The sequence below is a fragment of the Trachemys scripta genome, chromosome 4 (assembly GCF_013100865.1).
Source record: "Trachemys scripta elegans isolate TJP31775 chromosome 4, CAS_Tse_1.0, whole genome shotgun sequence".
In the NCBI taxonomy this organism is placed as follows: Eukaryota; Metazoa; Chordata; order Testudines; family Emydidae; genus Trachemys; species Trachemys scripta.
In genome coordinates this window covers 20748198-20769470 of record NC_048301.1, presented here as the reverse complement: position 1 = coordinate 20769470, position 21273 = coordinate 20748198, and the positions used below count along the sequence as shown (strand labels likewise).

The 21273-nt window shown below is 42.9% G+C and overlaps 1 protein-coding gene across 5 annotated transcripts in view; it reads left to right on the top strand.

The window, feature by feature from the left end:
- Nucleotides 1-21273, top strand: part of MARK3 (microtubule affinity regulating kinase 3) — a 105352-nt gene that overhangs the window by 50994 nt on the left and 33085 nt on the right. For all 5 annotated transcript variants that reach the window (XM_034767904.1, XM_034767906.1, XM_034767903.1 and 2 more), the window contains 6 exons: nucleotides 6861-6917; nucleotides 7816-8052; nucleotides 8148-8267; nucleotides 9639-9738; nucleotides 10005-10117; nucleotides 16099-16252. In XM_034767904.1, coding sequence (XP_034623795.1) covers nucleotides 6861-6917; nucleotides 7816-8052; nucleotides 8148-8267; nucleotides 9639-9738; nucleotides 10005-10117; nucleotides 16099-16252 — 781 coding nt within the window. The remainder of the gene's footprint in view (nucleotides 1-6860; nucleotides 6918-7815; nucleotides 8053-8147; nucleotides 8268-9638; nucleotides 9739-10004; nucleotides 10118-16098; nucleotides 16253-21273) is intronic.

Below are 21273 nucleotides of genomic sequence, written 5' to 3'. Positions count from 1 at the left end.
TTCTCTTATCATTTGAATCTTTCCTAAGTCTTGCAGTATCCTCCTTAATCTTTTGCAAGATCCAGCTGGCAGACTTCACATCCCAGAAGATATTCTTTGAGTAGTGTGCAGATTGACAGGCAGTAAGAACCATTTCTGCCCCTCATTCACAAAATCCTGGGGGTGTGTTGTTTTTTTTTTAACAGACTGTATTCAAGGTTCCTATGCTGAGATTCAGGAAGACAGAAAAATCTCCCCTTCAAATTCAGAGTGTGTGTGTGTGTGTGTTTGCCCTCTGTCCCTCACAGTCCCAATGATATTAGCTTCTGGAGTTGTCATTCCCGTCTCAGATGTTGGGCTGTACCATTTTTCTAAATCCGAAAGGTTATCCTTCAGATTCAAACCCAGTAATTTAAATCAAGTTTTTCTAAGATTCAAAAGGATCAGGGAATTTTCTCCCCGCTGGCATGCCTAATACTAATTTTCAGCGGTCAAATCTGGTTCCACTAGTATGTTCACTCTTCCCCATGGCTATCATTGTTGTTCTTAATCAGGAGATTTTTTTTTTAATGTTCTGTCAAAGTACTTACATGTTTTGTTACTTCATTTACAATGTTGTGTACAGTTTATCCTTCAATCCTGGTTATTTTATTCAAGTCCACTGACTTCTCTGAAAGGGAGTTTTGAACCAGAAGGTGTGAAGGCTATCTTACAAGTATAAGCTTCGGGGGTTTCTTCACACTGCTACTATATGTCAATGAACGAACACAGTTAGTAAAGATAATGCTGACACAGCCTGCTTGACCCCATTGAAGTCCACATAAATGCATTTTATAAGTCTTATTTTTATTTTTCTGCATTTCTATAATAGCTTCAGATCGATTTTTCTCATAGCATAATAGGGTTTCACTTTAAGTCCATCCACTAGCTAGTTTAACAATGCGACAATAGTTACCTCTAAGAAAAGCTGGAGGAGCAATAGTAGTTTGCATCTGCCATAATGTTGAGCCTGGCAGAGACTTGGGTTGTCATCTCTTGATGTTGTCATCTCTTGTTCGCTTTTAATTTCTCCTCTCTTCACTTCTGTAGTGGCCATTTCTGTATCGAGTTATGTTGGAAGTAAATCATTGCACACCTGCCCAACTTAAAAAAATTGTCCAGGAAGGGCAGTTTCAGCATGGATCTAAAATCCTTCACAAGAAAGTATATTGTTTCTGTGGTATGCATATTCTGTGGCCCTAGGAGCATAAAGATTTCTGGAGTTTGATCTCAATTTTGGATTTTATGTGTTGTGAACTTCCTTGCTGTCATCCAAGTTTTTCCTCTACTTTGAAATAATGTGGCCATGGCTGATTATGCTGCAGTAAATAGCTTATGTATTATGCATAGCAGGCATGTTTAACAGGTGAAATATGAAAGGGTGCAAATGCCAAAAATATAACCATGCTCTGCTGCTCTCCATTTTAAGCTGCTTTTGTGCCTCAGAGCAAATATTTGCACTTTAAAGAAGTTTTGGATTCTTCATATCATTTACTTCCCCTTGCCCTATCCTCAGACCTCTGGGTTGATGGTCTGCTCTGGAGAATTTTTCTGCTGAGTAAGGATGATCAATGTGTGAGATGATGTATGAATAAAAATTAATGTAAAAACGAGGAACCCAAGTTTGTGCCTTTTGGGAAATGAGCAAATTAGGTAACTGATGCCCCTGTACTCCTCCTCCTCTGAATTAGTTTGTTAGTAAGTAGCTTTCATTAATCTTTCTGCCTCTTCTCTGAGAAACTCTAGAAGCAGGGCCGTTTGTTAATATTCTTCTTTGAGTGCTTGTTCATGTCCATTCCAATTAGTTTTGTGCGCATCACGTACAAAGTCATCGGAAAGCTTTCCCTTAGCAGCTTCTGTCGGTCAGCTGTGGAGCCCCCTGGAGTAGCGCTGGATATAGGACCCTGCCGACCCCGCGTCTCCTCAGTTCCTTCTTACCACCAGTGACGATCGTTGGAACTGCGATCTCTTGCCTAGCAAGTGCTTCCCTTAGCATTCTTTCCATAGCGTAGTTAGTTTAGTTTAGTTGTAGTTATTGTTAGTAGATAATGTATACAGTGTATATATAGTAAAGTTTGGGAGCAGGGTTTCCCAATCCCAACCGCCCCACCCTTGGGCTCCGGGGTGTGCCACGAGCCCAAAGCTTTACCTGCAATAAGCCTATGCCAGCAAGCGACCTCCACGACTCGTGTCTGGGGAGGCACACAAGATGGAAAGGTGCAAGATTTGCAGGACTTTCTGCCCAAGGACAAAAAAAGAGTGAGATTTCTGACTTGGGCAGTTGCTCATGGAATCCACTCTTCGTCCGCAGTCTGCTGCGGACCACCAGGACCCAGCACCGAGCGTATATGTACGGAGTGCCACGGCATCAGTACATGACATGGTGCCGAGGAAGGACTCTAGTCTAAAATACCCTCGTCACTGGCACTCTCCAGCACCGCACACTGAGAAGACAACCCGGCACCACTTGCATTCACCGATGCTGTACAACTGGCATAGAAAAGCGACAGGGGTCGCTCTGCAGTGCCAAAAGCAGCTGGACCGGCAGGTGCTGCACCGGTGCGTCCCTTGAAGGAGCACCCAAGCAGCAAGTGTCAGCGCCGTCGACTTCAGTTCCCCCGAGGTGACTGTTGAGTCCGGCACCCAGCAACTCCTCAGATGGGCAGTGCCACGTGGAGGAGTTGGAGCTACCTTCCACCCCAGATACTTTTGCAGCTGCCAGAGATGTAATTGCCATGACGGCTCCTCAGCCCCCGGTGGTCAGAGATAAGCCTCCAGCGTCTAGAGGCAAGCTGACAATGATGCGGAGCTCAACTTCTCCTGCCCGGCACCGTTTGCCTCGGCACAGCTCCAGATCGCCGTCGCCAAGGCACTGCTCTCCGGCACCGGATTCTGTGCAGGGTTCCCCGGCACCAATGGGACATCACTCCCCTTCCTCAGCACGGAGGACAGAGCGGCACCAATCCCCGGCTCCGAGAGAGAACCAGCAACAGATTCCCAGCATGGGTGCCTCGACACCAATCCCCCACATCATCAGCCCGGTACCAGTCCCCGACACAGGACCCTTCGGCTCCACCATGGTCATCACGGTCGAGATCCAGCGTGGCCTCGACAGTACTGGTACAGCGTGTTCCTGGAGCTGTCAGTGGATGCCCTGATTGCATTACCACTCCACCCAGATCTGGTCACTCAGGACCTCTGTCACCTTCACCACCCAGACCTCCAGTCCCTCCATCTCACAGCCTGGAAGCTTCATGGTTAAACCCCATGGAACTTCTGTGCTCGGAACCAGTAAGAAAGGTCCTATTTGGCACCAGGAAACCATCCACCAGGGGCACTTATCTAGCTAAGTGGAAAAGGTTCACTTGCTGGTGTGCCCAGCAGCACACACCTCCATTCCAGGCGCCTATACCACTTATTCTAGAGTACCTTTTGCACCGAAACACCAAGGCCTGGCAGCGTCGTCCATCAAGGTACATCTTGGTGCTATTTCGGCCTTCCACCCTGGAGTGTCCAGGCACTCCGTATTCGCCAACCCCATGGTAGGACGTTTCCTCAAGGGTCTGGAATGGCTGCATCCTCAAATTAGACAACCTGTTCCTGCGTGGGACCTTAACCTGGTCCTCGCCAGGCTCATGGGGCCTCCTTTTGAACCTCTGATGACTTGCTCACTCCTCTACCTATCATGGAAGGTAGCTTTCCTGGTCACCATTACATCAGCTAGGAGGGTGTCGGAGTTAAAGGTCCTTACCTCCAGTCCACCCTACATAGTCTTGCACAAGGATAAGGTACAACTCAGGCCTCACCCAGCCTTTTTTCCCAAGATAGTGTCACACTTCCATACTAGCCAAGACATTTTTCTACCTGTCTTCTATCCTAAGCCTCATTCCAGTAGTCGAGAGCAGAGGCTGCACTCATTAGGTGTTTGGTGGGCGCTATCATTCTCCATCGAGCGCATGAAACCGTTCAGGCAGTCGAACCAGCTGTTTGTGGTGGTAGCAGACTGGATGAAAGGGCTCCCAGTCTCATCTTGAAGAATATCTTCTTGGATCATGGCATGCATCTGCACATGTTACGAATTGGCTAATATCCCAGCCCCGGCACTTACAGCACATTCCACAAGGGCACAGGCCTCGTCAACTGCGTTCCTGGCTCAGGTCCTGATACAAGAAATTTTCAGGGCAGCAACTTGGTCCTCGGTGCATACATTCACCTCTCATTATGCTATCACCCAGCATGCCAGAGATGTTGCATTTGGCAGAGCAGCGCTCCGATCAGCGATTCCTTAACTCCGACCCCACCTCCGGGGTGGAGCTTGGTAGTCACCTGATTGGAACTGACATGAACAAGCACTCGAAGAAGAAAAACGGTTACTCACCTTCTTGTAACTGTTGTTCTGAGATGTGGTGTTCATGTCCATACCAATACCCCCCGGCCTTCCCCTCTGTCGGAGTAGCTGGCAAGAAGGAACTGAGGAGGCGCGGGGTTGGCTGGGTCCTATATCCAGCACCATGAAGGCGCCACTCCAGGAGGCTCCACAGCTGACCCAATGGGAGCTAAGGGAAAACTTTCCGATGACTGTACACGTAGCGTGCACACACTGGATTGGAATGGACACGAACAACACATCTCGAAGGACAACAGTTATGAGAAGGTGAGTAACCATTTTTTATCCATAATGATATTTGGAATTGAGCAGATGTGAGGACAAATTTATAGCTGTTTAGGCCTATAAAAAACCTCCACAAAATAAATCAGCAGTGCAGCATGCATCAGACAAGTAAGAAATCGACTGCTAGTGACAGCTCCACAATGTAGGTAGGTTTCTCAGACTGAGATACCAACTTCATAATGTGAACAGAAGAGAGAAGGAAACGAATGAAATAAACAAAGGGAGCGAGCCCAGAGAAAATGATAAATAAAAACATTTTTGGTACAGTTCCTCATTGAATTCGGGTCCTTTTCCTTCAAACTGTTGGTCTGCTTTCCTTTTTCATGCCTGCCCTTTTCCCCTTTCCTTTCCATTCTAAGCTGTTGCCTCACTGCTTCAGCCCCTAAACTTGTCTGTAGGTGCATCAGCTAGTACAGAATTGTCAGCAAAGAAAATCTCTTGATCACCATGTCATTGCTATGGCCATTTGGGATCAGAAGTGATGTTTTCTTCCAGTTGAGAATGGCGTAACAATCAGACCATACTCTGCACCTTATTCAAGTGAGAGGCGCATGAGATACTTGTCATTTTGAAGGCCCTGGAGACCTAGGGTTTCTGAGGATGGTGTGGGGAGGTGAGAAATATTGTAGAGCTCTGACTGGGGCTTGTGGTGCTAGAGTAATAGAGGAAGAGACGAAGGTAGATAGGTGGATGGGATGTGAGGAGAAAGCTGATGATAAATTAATAAGCATTATAAAAAAAGTCTAATTATAGAAAAAGGAATCCAGACTGAGGGAGCCAGATACAGAAGGAAATAAAGAAATAAATGAAAAATAAACAAGTGACTGTGTAGTTAACCTTTTTATAGAACATCTGCTTCCAAGCTGTTGTCTGATGTACAGAAATACAATCTGTAATACTGACACGACATATTTTCATTTCAACACCAGAATGAAACACCTATCATTTAAGTGTAAAATGCAAAGAGATCTAGTCTAGATGTGAAGAATTTTTACTCTAACATGCTTGCAAATAATCTTGAGTTACTATTCTAAACATTGAAGAAATAAGAGAAAATGCTTTCTTGACTCTGTTTGAATGGTCATACACAGAGCATTGGACCTATTACCCAGCTATAGAGGAATTCTCCTGTTCTGATGTGAAAACTGACAGTGAATTACAAAGTATAACATTACTTCACCTTTTTAAAATTGGTGATCTTCTGAAATGAAACATGCTAATAAACTTGCTCATTAAAAAATTAAAAATATAAAGATAGATATTTCCTGACCTTTCAGTGTTGCTGTGCAAAGTTGATTGCATGTCCAACCTTAATTCTGACCAATTGTTCATGTGCATTATAATAGTGTATCATTACATGATCATATACTATGTGTCAAATAAGACAGTGTAATGTAAAAAAATTTTCTACAGCTTTACATACATCACAGCTTATATTGGAGAGTACTACTCTGTGAATGCCACTGTCCACGAATGCCTTATTTAAGTCATTCACTGTGACCTTATGATCCCCCATGCAAAGTTGCAGAAAAAATATTCTATATTTGAGAAATTACTGTATGAAATACAACTAAAAGTACACTGAACAAGACCAGAGTTCCTTCACATTCCCTTTATTATGCTACTCATTGCATAAAGTGCAAAATAAATGAGGTAAGGTGTGCTCAGCTCCTTGCCTGACTCATGATGGACAAACCTTCAGTAATTTGACTCCATACTAACTTATCACACAAGTTGTTTCTCACACTCAAATAGCTGAATCCTTTCCCCCCCAAAGTATCTCTCAAAAAATAAATCTTCAGGCAGAGATTGGAAAATTTCAGCCCAATAGTGAAAATTTCAGAAAGTTGTGAATGAGTAAAGACATGAAATGAAAACCTTTCCGTGACCTTAATAGAAGGTGAGCCTGCCCTCTTTCTATAATCAGCCATGCAGAGACAATGAAATCCTTTCCAAAGTGTAATAGAAGCCAGTATGTTGAATAATAAGTTTACATTTAGTTACACTTTTATTAACTTTACCCTGAATATGGTGACCATTGTGGTTGGCTGGTTGTATGGCTTTGAATGCATAAACACTTGTCAGTTTTAGCAACTAATATTGAAATTTCTGATTACACATCTGTTTCTTTGAGGTGTCACTTATATAATTGGGCCTGTTTTCTATCCAGATAGTATCTGCAGTGCAGTACTGCCATCAAAAGCATATTGTTCATAGAGATCTCAAGGTGAGTAGGAAAAAAAGCTACCAAAGTTTGTATGCAATAGTTTCATTCTTTGTGCCTAAGATTTTTAAATCTTTTCCATGGCTTACAGGAAGTTTTAAATGCTATTAAAACATATTGAATATGGAGGTATTTCTTTAAAAAAAAAAAATGGGGGTGGAGGAGGAGATGAGATATATCTTAATGTAAGGATTTGGCTGACACATGAAAATTGGATCCTCTGATCTCTTGGTCACTAATTAAAATCTAGCTCAGTTTGGTAATGATAAAAAAAAATTACAGGTGGGTAACAGATGGGTAAATGCCTGGTGATTCTTGTTGCCGGAATTAGTAGACTACACAAAAAGCCCATCGTCATGGATGGGGTGGCTTCTCTTAGGCTTGGCGCACATTGGTGTGGCATTATGAGAGAGCTTGCTCCATTACTTATACTATAACTGTATAAGGTTGCTATTACTTGAAACTGAAATGTGGCACATTTCATAAATCTTATCTTCCCTTTATACTAAAAAAAAAAGTAGAGATTTTATGTACTACAAATTTTTGTAAGCATTTAGCAGATAAAAGTGTAGGCTTTAAGAGCTGCAGTTTCATTTTTATCTTGTTACATGGAAACATAAAGTTACAGAAATACGAAATAGTTTTCCATGAAGTAACCAAAGGGATGATACATGTGACTAGCTTTATTTAGTGTAACAGGTGCCATAAATCTGAAGGTGATACACTAGTGAGATTACAAAATTAGTAATTTTCATATTTATTTTAAAAAGATATTTGATTATTTTCAATAAAAAAGCACTTTTGGCTTTTGCCTTTAAGAATGAATAAAAAATTGAACAACAGCTTTTGTAGAAAAATCTGAAATTTACACAACACGGTATTTTTCTTTTCTTCCTCCCAGGCTGAAAATCTATTGCTAGATGCAGATATGAACATTAAAATAGCAGACTTTGGTTTTAGCAATGAGTTTACAGTTGGAAATAAACTGGACACATTTTGTGGCAGCCCACCATATGCTGCGCCAGAGCTCTTCCAAGGCAAGAAATATGATGGACCTGAAGTAGATGTTTGGAGTTTAGGTGTTATTCTTTACACTCTTGTTAGTGGATCTCTTCCTTTTGATGGACAGAACTTAAAGGTATATTACTTGCACTCTACTAGCTGTTGTAATAATTCAACAACAGTATTTTAAACTGCCTCTGACTTTTTATAATTTGCTTCCTTTCTCCCAAGGAACTGAGAGAGAGAGTACTAAGGGGAAAATACAGAATCCCTTTCTACATGTCAACAGACTGTGAAAACCTCCTCAAACGTTTTCTGGTGCTAAACCCAACTAAAAGAGGCACTCTAGAGGTAATAGCATGAGTAAAATACTTTCAGACAAAATAGTAATTAAAGGTGATTTAACAAGCTTCATTTGTACCACTAATACTTGCTATTCCTCTCCCTTCCCCATTAGCAGGTACTTAACTTCAGTTGATATTTGCTGGAGTTGCTGCCCTGAGAGTTCTAGTGTGAGTTTTTGGCACAAATATGGCAAAATTGCACCTGTTTCCCTCAAGTCAGTTTCTCAGTGCAGTGAAGAAAGTTTTTTCTGTGCATATGCAATCCAACACACACTCTTAGATGGTTGCCTACTTACATGTGTACTCTGAGCATGCACCTGGCTTAAGTGGGCAAATCCATAATGCGTGAAGAAATTGGGGTTTCGTGCATGCAACCCTAATTTGAATACACATCAGGAGTTTTCATGCCTACATTGGGAAGTCACTTAAGAGCACATCTTTGAAAACTTGATATTTGTCTTTGTTTCCTTAAAAGCTAATAACCCAAAGCACAATAGTATCGCTATTGTAAACTGTAGTTTTGGACTTTCAAAATGTACCACAGTATTCTACAGTAAAGTATCTTGAAGATGTATAGAGTAATCACATGAGGAGGAGTTACTGATTACTCCCTTCAAAAGTAGGGCACTATGGCTAGGCATGGCTTGCATTTTAGTACATTCCTATGAAAGGCTGTTGGAGTACAGTCTAATATCTGTGACTTCCTAAATAGTTCAACATTAGAGAAGGGTTAAAATCTCAGTTTGGATTTTCTTAACCATAATATTTTTAAACAAGTGCTTTTATCTGCTGTTTTTTTCCGTTTGTGTTCTTTGTCAATACTTTATGCTTCAATTTAACTCCTTGGAGAACTGACTAGTTCCCAAGTGAGTAATATTTAGAATGGGGAAGTCTGCTAGAAGTTTTGTGGCTGAAAGAGGGCATTGGTGTACAAAATCCAGTGAAGGTTTCCTGGATTAGGATGGTTTCCTGCATACAGATTGTTGTCTGGAAGAAGTCTTAACTACTCTCCTCCCTGTGCTCCCACTGCAACCAATCTCTCCACTACTAATACTTAACTTTGACCTTTATGCTGGAATACAGCTGATGGGAAGTAGTCTGTCTAGGAACACAAGTCCAGGGAGGAGAGGAAGGAGACTGGCAATAAATCTGGCTAGTTTCAAATATGAGTTGGGAATTATTGGGAGCTTTCTGGAAAAGAATGGTGGGTAGAATTAGAGGAGGAAGTAAGGACTTATCCCTTTAAACCCAAGTCTGGATTTGCTTGTCTTCAGTTCTTCAATGCTATACATTTTTGATAGATGGGACTTTGACCTTTCAGTGACTTGTTTCGTTTACAAGTAAATATCTTACACTACTAAGCAACCTATCTTTGTAGCAAATCATGAAGGACCGGTGGATCAATGCAGGGCATGAAGATGATGAACTAAAACCTTTTGTTGAACCAGAGCTGGACATCTCAGACCAGAAGAGAATAGGTAATTCAGTGTTTTCCAACATGTGCGCATTTAACTTGCAGTATTTTGAGTTCATGTACTGTATAAGCAGATCTGATCTGTGCTTAATATGTATATTTAGGTATTTGAAAAACAACTTTACTATTAGTATCTAATTAGACATTGTTCCCACATTTAGATATTTTGTTCCATTGTTAGAAATAAACAGGTTTTTGAACATGGAAGCACTCAACCAGTGTGTATCTATTAAAGCATATTATGACTTACAAACTCCTTCTTTCTTTCAGATATTATGGTTGGAATGGGATACTCTCAAGAAGAAATTCAAGAATCCCTTAGTAAAATGAAATATGATGAAATCACAGCTACCTACTTATTGTTAGGGAGAAAATCATCAGAGGTGAGTATAGAACAGGAAAAAAGTTTAAAATATTCTGATGTTAAATGCAGAAAAACTATTCAGAGCAAAAGATAGTTAATTCAAGTGAAAGTTATGGTTCCTCTTCGAGAAATTGTTTACGTGAATTCCACCACGTGGTCCACCATGTGGACAAGATCAAATTATTTTGGCCGGTAATGTCCGTTGTGACTGCACCTGTGTCCTAAATGTCCTTGTGTGTCCCCCCTACCCAAGGGCATAAAGGACAGAGCAAGCTCCATTGTCCATCAATTCAAGTGCTTGTCTCAATATATTCCACTATTGATGTGCATGCACTCAGTACAATCCTATTTGCATTCTTTTACCCTGCAGCGTCCATTCAGGGCTACCCCTGTGCACAGAGTGAGCTTCCTCATACCTCTAGCCGAAGACATAAAATATGGGGTGATCCCAACTTCCCCTCAGTTCACCGCCCCATGTCTTGCAGTGTGTGAGCCTCTTCCCTCGCTGTGTCATTTACCCATTGTTTTGTAAATAGATATTTAATAGATGGTGATTAGTGTTTAATTTTTTGATGGCATTTCCTTTCTTCTTCAACAAGAAGGAATTTTATTTTGTCTAAGCATCTGTCCTGGTACCTGATTGATAGTAATGACTGAACACAAGTCTCCAAGCTTTAGGAATTGCCCTTCATTTGAGATAGTAATGCCTCTAAATTGTGGGTATACCAGATGCTTACTGTGTCTGGGTGAGGGGCAGATAACAGAGAAATGTCATCTGTAAATTATTTTGTAAGAGAAACCAAAGATCCAGGGAGACATTCCTGAAAGTGATCCTGCTGGAGAGATTAAAGCCTCCCTCTTCAGACCCTGAGATAGCTGTGGCAGCAGAAATTTCTGAGCACTCCTCATCTAAAAGGGCTCTTGTTGGCTCCTCTACTTGTAGAATTGAAATAGCTGCCCATAAAGATCTGATAAAATCTCAAGGGATAGGGAAGGAAAGAACAGAGTCCACACAGGGAAGAGAGAGAGGTCTCCATCACCAGGTCCTTTTTCAGGAGCCACAAATCCTCTTGAGCCTCAGTTGAAAAGTGTAACACCAGGCCCGAAAAGGGATGCTCTGTAACCCAGTCAGGCATCAAACACAGTGCTTCTATGCAGTCTTCCCTTGTATTGATGCCATCCTCTCATAAAACTTTAGTACTGAATATGCCAATGCGAAAGTCAGACAAGTGGTCAAAAGACTAACTGATCTTTTCAGGATTGGACTTCTGACAGTCTCTCTTTAACTCCTTTGTCCCTGGTTGTGGGGTTACACTCCTCCCCCCCCCCCCCCCCCCCCCCCCCCCCCCCCTCCTGGGGCTTCTGCTAGGACTCAGAAACACACACTCCCTGCACGCAGGGATGTGGGTTAACAGCAGGATTGGAATAAACACACTACTGGGAACTGTCAATAAGAGGGGGACCAAGAACAGCCAATTGGAAAAGAATGTCCAGGGCATTAGGAGAGAAGGAAATTGGGCAGTATGTTCACTGGAGTCAGGTTGAGAACAGGTGATTAGGGAGTATTCCAAGGGGGAAAGAAGCAGGGCAGAATGTTCAGTGGCCAACGGAACCAAATGTGCAGTGATTCCATGTGGAAGAAGAGTAATAAAATGGAAGAAATTAAGAGCAAAAGAAGATGGGTTGGAGCTTTTTTTTTTTCCTCCTTAAGCATCATGAGACACTTTTCAAAAAGGAGAATATGTTTGTCAGATCAAAGATAGTTGCAAATAAATTATTTCTCCATCTAAACAATTGTTTTAGGTGCCTCAGATATACTGTATAATCTTGAATGGAGCAAAAGTGGTCCAAGCTGTTGAAAATGTGAGGAGAGGCAGTCTCTCTAGGATGTAGTCCACATTGAAATTTTGAGAGCCCATGTCTTAGCCAGAACCTACTGAGCAATCTTTAGAAATGATCTTTTAAAATAGATTTTTATCCTAATTTTTTTCAAACGTGTGTATGCACTCAATGGGGATTGTGCATATATTAATCTTTTAGTTTCAAATATCTGCTGTTTTTTTTTATTACACATATGGAGGAAGTGTGGTCACTTTTTTGTTTTAGGGAATCGGGGAGGAGGGGAATTTACATTTCACCTTTGTAGAACTCAGAGCTGAAAAACAGGAAAACTCTCTACCCTCTATAGTGAACAAGCACTGAACATTTCAGTGCAGAGAGGAGATTTATTGGAAAGGGGGAAGCTTGTGTAAATGGGATTATAACTGTTTTGCAGCCTTACCTGTAGCAGTCAGTATCAGGTGACCTCTGTTATTTTAAAATAGCTGTAAAACTGCAATAGTGGAGAAAATTAACCTAAACACAACTTAGCATATCACATTCATTTCCCTTGATTTAGCAAGTAAATTGTGTGAACCGTTGTGACTGTAGTCCAACAAAAAAGCATTAATACGCTGCTTAGCTATGTTAAGTCATTGTTAAATTTAATGTAGATGCATTTTTCTCATAACATTTTTTAATGTACTGCCTCATGACATCAGCAGTCCTGATTAAAATTATACCAAAAATAGTTTCCCAGAGTGAAGGAATGGTTGCTGACCTAGGAATATACACACAATCCCAATTCTGCTGTTCCTTATGTTCCAGTTTGCAGAGTCATTTATTTTCTCACGGGTGTGGCAGTTTTGCCAAATAATCCTTCATATGTGCCTTCTCCTTCATGCAACCAATACAGAGTAAGGGTAGTGATTGGTTGAGTTACCTCTTATCACAATGGTCTAGGACTCTTGGCATGACATAGATAAATGCCTTGGTGTTGCACAGGTATAATTAGTAGGGCTGTCACAAGATTAAAAAAATAATCTTGTTAATAGTGCAATTAATTGCGCTGTTAAACAATAGAACATGTAAATATTTTTGGATGCTTTCTACACTTTCAAATATATTGATTTTAATTACAACACAGAATACAAAGAGTACAGTGCTCACTTTATATTTATTTTTTATTACAAATAGTTGCACTGAAAAAAACAAGAGATGATATTTTTTCAATTCACCTAATACAAGTACTGTAGTGCAATCTCTTTATTATGAAAGGTGAACTTACAAATGTAGAATTTATGTACAAAAAAACTGCATTCAAAAATTCAACCACCATTCCAGAGGACATGCGTCCATGCTGATCACGGGTTCTGCTCAATAACGATCCAAAGCAGAACGGACCGATGCCTATTCAATTTCATCATCTGAGTCAGATGCCACCAGCAGAAGGTTGATTTTCTTTTTTGGTGGTTCGGGTTCTGTAGTTTCCACATCTGAGTGTTGCTCTTTTAAGACTTCTAAAAGTATGCTCCACACCTCGTCCCTCTCAGATTTTGGACAGCACTTCAGATTCTTAAACCTTGGATCGAGTGCTGTAGCTGTTTTTAGAAATCTCACATTGGTACCTTCTTTGTGTTTTTGAAATCTGCTGTGAAAATGTTCTTAAAACAAACATGTGCTGGGTCATCATCCGAGGCTGCTATAACATGAAATATATGGCAGAATGCAGGTAAAACAGAACAGGAGACCTACATTTCTTCCCCAAGGAGTTCAGTCACAAATTTAATTAATGCATTATTTTTTTAACGAGCATCCTCAGCATGGAAGCATGTCCTCTGGAATGGTGGCCGAAGCATGAAGGGGCATATGAATGTTTAGCATATCTGGCACATAAATACCTTGCAACACTGGCTGCAAAAGTGCCATGCAAACACCTGTTCTTGCTTTCAGGTGATGACGTAAATAAGAATCAGGCAGCAGTATCTCCCATAAATGTAAACAAACTTGTTTGTCTTAGCAATTGGCTGAACAAGAAGTAGGACTGAGTGTACTTGTAGGCTCTAAAGTTTTACATTTTTATTTTTGAGTGCAGTTATGTAACACAAATCTATATTTGTAAGTTACACTTTCATGATCGAGATTGCACTACAGTACTTGTATGAGGTGATTTGAAAAATATTATTTCTTTTGTTTTTACAGTGCAAATATTTGTAATAAAAATAATATAAAGTGAGCACTGTATTCTGTGCTGTAATAGAAATCAATATACTTGAAAATGTAGAAAAATATCCAAAATATTTAATAAATTTCAATTGGTATTCTATTGTATAACAGTGTGATTAATAGTGATTAATTTTAATCACAATTTTTTGAGTTAATCGCGTGAGTTAACTGCGATTAATCAACAGCCCTAATAATTAGTAAAGTCCAAATGGGTGAAAACTTAAAAATTGGACTATAATAAAACTCAGATCTCAGTGATTGAATCTATTGATAGTCTGAACAGAAAGAGCTCTCAGCTATCCTTGTAGCTGTTTTCATTGCTTCACACTTACTCAACACACGTTCTAGTTGTCAGTGAAAATCCTGAAATCTTATTATGTAGATTAACAGGACACTGAGGATACAAATCTGCCTACACAGGCTACTGCCTTTAGAATGGCTACCAAAACGTGGCAGACGCTACATCTGATCTCCTTCCCACCTTGTCTCACCCCCCCCACACACACACCTAGCCCCAGGTATTTAAAACAACGTAATCAATCTCTTAATATAATGCTTTAATGGGAGGAGAGTGTAAGGAGGGTAAGGAGATATGGAGACTGGTTGGGGTAATGTGAGAATCATCTATGAAGAGATGTAAGGGCAGTTGCCAGCCAGAGAGAGAATTCTATTCAGAATATCAATAGGTTCAGTCATCACTGAGATCTGAGTTTTATTATAGTCCAATTTTTAAGTTCTCACCCATTTGGACTTTACTAATTATTAGGGCTGTCGATTAATCATAGTTCACTCACGCGATTAACTCAAAAAATTGTGATTAAAAATTAATCACATTGTTATACCATAGTCATGTATAATGGGGAGTAAATGGGGAGTGCATGGCACTCTAATAACTTGAGTGCTTCCTGGCTGAAAGATAACTAAGACCCTACCTAATTTGTGATAGTGCGGAAATTGCAGATCTTAGGCTTCCACTGCAATTCTGTCAGCCGCCTGGGGCTGACAGCAGAAGCCCTGGCCACCAGTTGGCTGAGCCTGACAGCGGGAACCCCGGCCATCAGCCGCTGATGGCCAAGGCTCCCGCTGTCAACCCCATGCATTAATGAATGTAATGTAGTTGCACAAAATGTCTGGTTATCAAAAAAAAATATAGAAGGTATAACATAATACTGGAATGTTTATATTGTTCCAGCAATTTTTTCTTAAAAAAATAAGTCTTCTCTGATTTCCAAATTACCACAATTAATAAAGGTCCGTTATTACTTTTCTGCAATTTTCCATGTCTAATCTGTGACTCTCAGCCACAGTTATTTGACAATCATCCCATGATTCAAGTAGGGCCTTAACAATAACTTTATTGTGGGCTAAAACACCATATTTTGACTTCAGTACTATAGCCTATCATATGCTGGTTACCTTTAAACAAAAACACCTTCAAATATTGGTTAAGCATTTTAACATATTTTTAAAATGACCTATTTTTGAATTGTAGGACCAAAAGTTTGGTAGGCACTCTATACTCTCTTAGGGCAGGGACTACATTCTAATGTCTGTATAAATGGAAGCAAACTGTTCAGAAGCAAACACCCTCTTCTCTCCCCAACCTTATCCCGTAAGGAAGAGATAGAAGATATTTGTTTCTCAGCAAAATAATGTTTTCATAAAATGCTCCTAACATTTCAGAAGTAAATTGAACTGTGCAATGTTTTGTGTAGCTACTGTAGCTTTGTCCAGATTTGGTTACTTATTTACCACCAGTTGAGTGACAAATGAATAGAGCACTACTCATATTTCTACTGGTCCTTGAAGCACAGAACTGGATCTGACTAGTGAACTTTCAAGGAACATTTTAGTGTGAGAACCTTTTGAAATTTTGCTTACTTAGGATTATGTTCAGAATCTCTGGACGTTGTTAAATTCATTTTGATTGAACCTCATTTTTAAATTTTCTCTTAGTTGGATGCTAGTGATTCAAGCTCCAGCAGCAATCTTTCCCTTGCTAAAGTTAGGCCAAGTAGTGATCTCAACAATAGCACTGGACAATCGCCTCATCACAAAGTGCAGAGAAGCATATCTTCCAGCCAAAAACAGCGACGGTACAGCGATCATGGTGAGTGACCCTGTTTCAGTGTGATGACGCATACCTACTATAAAAAGTTCGATATTTTCTTACAGCCTTCACCTTTTAAAAGGGACCAACTTGCTTATGGTCTGGTCAGTTACAACCTAGTGACTGATTCATTGTTTTACAATGATCAGGTATTTTTATGTATACTTAAGACCTCCTCAGAGATACCTTCTAAAGCTGTACTGAGTGAACCAGCTTATTCTATTATTATGGCAATATTTTCTCCTGCCTGTGGGGCCATCCTAGGAAAGTCTTGCTACACAAGTTAAACATCTCGCAAGTTCTCTTGTTCAATATCAAGTGCATCCCGCACCATCCCCCCACTTCCATTATGGCCATACAGCTTTTGTTTCCTTTTGGCACTAATAGGTCAGCCTTTGTCTAAAAGAACTTGGAAAACTGTCTGTCCCCCAGTATTTCTTCTTGTTTCCTGTGGGGGCTGTCACTTGAATGCCCTGCAAAGGTCCAGTTTTTAAAGAGTACCAGTGACTCCAGCCAGACTTAGAACTTTTCTGCCTCATGGGTATGCAGAACAGTCACACAGAGTTTACTAAATATCTTATAAATCTTCCTGCCTATACACTAACTTACAAAGGGAATCTCCTTTTGACCTGAGTATACTACAGTGGTTATTTGCAGGCAGGAGAGGTTGCTTTCCTCTCCCTGTGTCTCCTCGGATTACGTTGTCTTTTTTGTTAAATTTTCTAATCTGTAGAATCAGTTTGTTAGTTTTGTTTGAAGAGAGAAACCAAAACACTTGAATGGTTTTGACTTTATTTTTATCCCCATTAAAGTGTGTCAGGAGAGGAAGGGAAGTCTGACTTTCAAAATATAACATCCACATCTCAACTCCTTACATTTTAATAGCTGGGAAAGGATTGGTACAAATAGTTGGGCTGTTGGACATTTTGCCTGATCTTCAGGTGTACCAGAACAGCTTTCTGTCATTCTTCCCCAATTCCATAGGCATGTGGGGGCCTACAGCACAAATTAGGGTAGGTTGTGTGCCAGCAATAATTGCCCTCTGGTGCCATTCCACCATCTCAGAGTACCTGGAATTTAGCTTGGTCTGGCTGGGCTCTGGAATGCCCATTGAACTGGGAGGGATTAGAAACAAGTGACAAAGAACCTGCCATGACAACTTTATGCAATTAGAGATCCCTTGCTCAAAGGAAATCCATAATTGGGTTTAGACTAGTTTTCCAACCTATTGTGCCAGTGGCAAGAAAGGGAATAAAGTACAGCCAAATATATGGCCCAACACTTCAAGTAAAAGAGGAATGACTAGAAAAGTACAATAGGCAGTGTTCAAATGTTGGACTTCTGGAGCTAAGCAAAACAAGACAAGAGCCTGAAGGGGACCTTTCAGAGTGTTTAACACCATTTTTTTCTTACATTAAAATCTGAGGAACATCTCCAATTAAAGAATTTAAATAGTTTTATATTCACCACCCATCTGTCCTTACCGGAGAAAATGTATACAAATTCTGTATCTTTGGTGGAAAATTGCGTTAAAGGGAGCTTTAAAAGTTGGCTTAAATCTCCAACTTATTAAATGTTTAAAAATTGACTTTGTTTTTGAGCAACTCAAGTTTTACCCTTTTTTAAAAAGGCAGAGATTAATAAGTTTGGAAAAGTTCTTCGAGTGCTTGTTCATGTCCATTCCATTGTCTGTGTGTGCACTCGCCATATGCACTGGTGCCGGAATTTTTCCCCTCAGTGATATCTGTAGGGGACTGGGTCTGGTGCCCTCTGGAATGGCACGCATATGCGCCAGTATAAGGGGTGCCGCTAGCTCCCCTCTCCCTCAGTTCCTTCTTACTGCCAATGACCGTGCTGGAATGTCTCCTTGCTTCGGCACACTTTCCTATCTCTGCTGTGTTTAGTAGTGAATTTGTTGTATATAGTTGTTTAAAGTTGTATAGTTAATAGTTCCCTTAGTGTTAAGTTAGAAATAGTTAGTCCCGAACAGGACTTAGCCTGGGGACAGGGCATGCCCTGGGCTTCAAACCTTGTGACTGTTGCAAAAACCTGTGCCAGTCAGTGATCCCCATAGAAGCTGCCTGAAGTGTTTAGGGGAAACCCACATGAGCCACAAGTGTTGCATTTGCAAGAGCTTCAGGCCGCCGACCGAGAAGGAACAGGACGTTTGTCTCCGAGCACTCTTTATGGAGTCAGTCCTTGCACCGGCCTCAGAGCCAACGAGATTGGACTCTGCTCCAAGTACTGTGGCCCCGATGCGGAGCACGCTGCCAGCAGCAACCTCTGACTGGCACCATTCCCATTCCCATCCCCATCCCCAGGTAAAAAGTAAAGAGAGGCCGGGAGGGGGCGTTCTCCTATGTCCCGTAAAGGGAAGGAGAGAGCCGGAGAGTGAAGATCCGCGTAGGACAGTTCTTCCCCTCTGGACGGTGGCCAGGCTCTGACTGCTGTTGAGCTGTCAAGCCCACTTCAAGACCCACCCGCCACCCTGGGAAGTGGCAGAGGTACTCGACATTTGGCGGTGCCATCCACACCGGAGGCCTTTCAGGATGCTAAGAACATACTGTCCCTTCTGGTGCAGCCCACACCGGCCACTGAGGTGCCTCGTTTGCGGGGTAAACCTGCCCTGGGACCCTTCCAGCCCGCTCTATCACTGCAGCACTGCTCCCCACCTCAGGGAGTTCCCCGTCAGCGCTCACCTGAACAGTGCCACCAGCCCCTGGTTGGCTTGCCTGCCAGAGTTCCCAGCGTCAGTCCCCAGACTCTAGGCAGCGTTCCTCAGGCTCTAGGTGTCGATTGCCAGCGGCCTGGCGCAGACCCAGAGTTGTCACCAGTCCCCAGAGCACCGGTGGCAGGAGCGTCGAAGTCACTCTCCCAGCCCATGGCACCGTTCCAGAGGGTCCAGACGCTGGTCCCTGGAACCACGTCGCCGGATTGCCGGTATGGATCACTGCGGGCACATTGGTCTCTGAGATGTCAGTGTTCTCACTCCCGTTCCAGTTCACAGTCTATGGAGCAGCACCACTCTCTAAGCATGAGGCATCAATCGCCTGGGTACCATCACCAAATGCCGACACTGGTCACAGGGTCGCAGCACCGAGAGCCATTGCCCCCGTACAGGTCCCCAGTGAAGGTCCGTGGGCAGAGCCAATGAGATCGGGGTACACAAGCAGCCTTTGTACTGTCCTGGTCCCCCAGACAAGTCTCTCCCTCCTCAGGGTCGGACAGTGAGGAGGATTTTGGATGCATCCGACTTAGATTGAGGAGCACATCTCAGTACACTATGGACTCCAGGGTTATGGTCTGGAGAGGAGCTTGTATTACATATAAACGTCAAGTAGCTCGGATCCATCCATCAGGTTTGTGGTCTCTCTCTCCACCTCACAGCTTGGATACTGGGTGGCTGAATCCAGAGGAACAGGCCTGCTCTAGTCAGGTGCAGCAAGTTCTCTTGGAGAGCAGAAAGCCCTCCACCAGAGCAACTTATCTGGCAAAGTGGAAGCTGGGTGTCAAAGCAGGATATCTCCCTGACCCAGTCGTCTCTGCAGTCCATCTTGGATTACCTGCTTCACTTAAAGCATCAGGGCCTTGCCTTCCCTTCAGTCAAGGTGTACCTGGCAGCCATATTGGCCTTCCACCTTGCATCCCGGGTAGATTGGTGTTCTTGCATTAGACATTGATCAGGTTCCTGAAAGGCCTTGAAAGACTTTCTGCCAATCCGGGACCCGGGGACCTCAGCCTGGTCCTCTCCAGGCGCGCGGGTCCGCCCTTTGAGCCTATGGCTTCTTGTTCCCTTTCCCACTTGTCCTGGAAGGTTGCTCTTCTTGTAGCTATTACTTCGGCGAGACATGTCTCCAAGATTAAAGCCCTCACTTTAGAGCCCCCATACACGGTATTCTACAAGGACGAGGTCCAGCTGGGGCCCCATCCGGCCTTCCTGCCAAAGGTGGTGTCGCACTTCCTTGTCAACCAGGCTATCTTCCTCCCAGCGTTCTGTCCAAAGCCTCACATGACCAATGAGGCGAGGCAGCTGCACACTCTAGATGTCCGGCGCACCCTGGCTTTCTACCTGGTACTCCCCAAGCCCTTCCGCAGATCAACCCAGCTCTTCATCGTAAGAGCTGACAGGATGAAGAGTCTTCCAGTGTCCTCTCAGAGGATTTCCAATTGGATCACCACTTGCATTCGTACTTGTTAGGAGTTGGCACAGGCTGTGCCTCCACTGATAGTGAAGGCTCACTAGACGAGGGCTCAGGCGGCTTTGACTGCCTTCCTGGCACATGTCCCTACCCAGTACGTCTATAGGGCCGCGATGTGGCCTTCAGTACACACGTTCACGGCGCATTACGCTATCACCCAGCAAGCCAGAGATGATGCGGGATTTGGCAGAGCTGTGTTGCAATCAACACATCCTTGAACTCCTCCTACCCACCTCCAGTGGTACTGCTTGGAAGTCATCTACAATGTAATGGACATAAGCAAGCCCTTGAAGATAAGACAGTTACCTTTCATAACTGTTGTTCTTTGAGATGTGTTGCTTATGTCCATTCCATGACCCACCCTCCTTTCTCCCTGCCGATTTTCGGCAAGAAGGAACTAAGGGAGGGGAAGGGGGAGTCGGCAACACCCCTTATACCGGTGCAGATGTGCACCGCTCCACAGGGCACCAGAGCCCAGTCCCCTATGGATACCACTGAGGGGAAAACTTCCTGCACCAGTATATGTGGCAAGCGCACGCATCTACAATGGAATGGACATGAGTAAGGCTAAGATTGTCATGGAGGTTGCGGAAGTCACGAAATCCATGACTTTCAGCGACCTCCGTGACACTGGGGGGCCCCGCAACTGACCGGCCAGTGATGGTGGCGGCGATCCTTAGCTGCCCAGCTGCTGCTGCTGGCAGCCAGGGGCCTCCTACAACTGGCAGCAGCAGAGGGACCCCGGAGCTGCTCAACAGCCACGGGTGGGGGAGCCCCCCCCCCCCCCCCCCCCCCCCCCCCCCCCCCCCCCCCCCCCCCCCC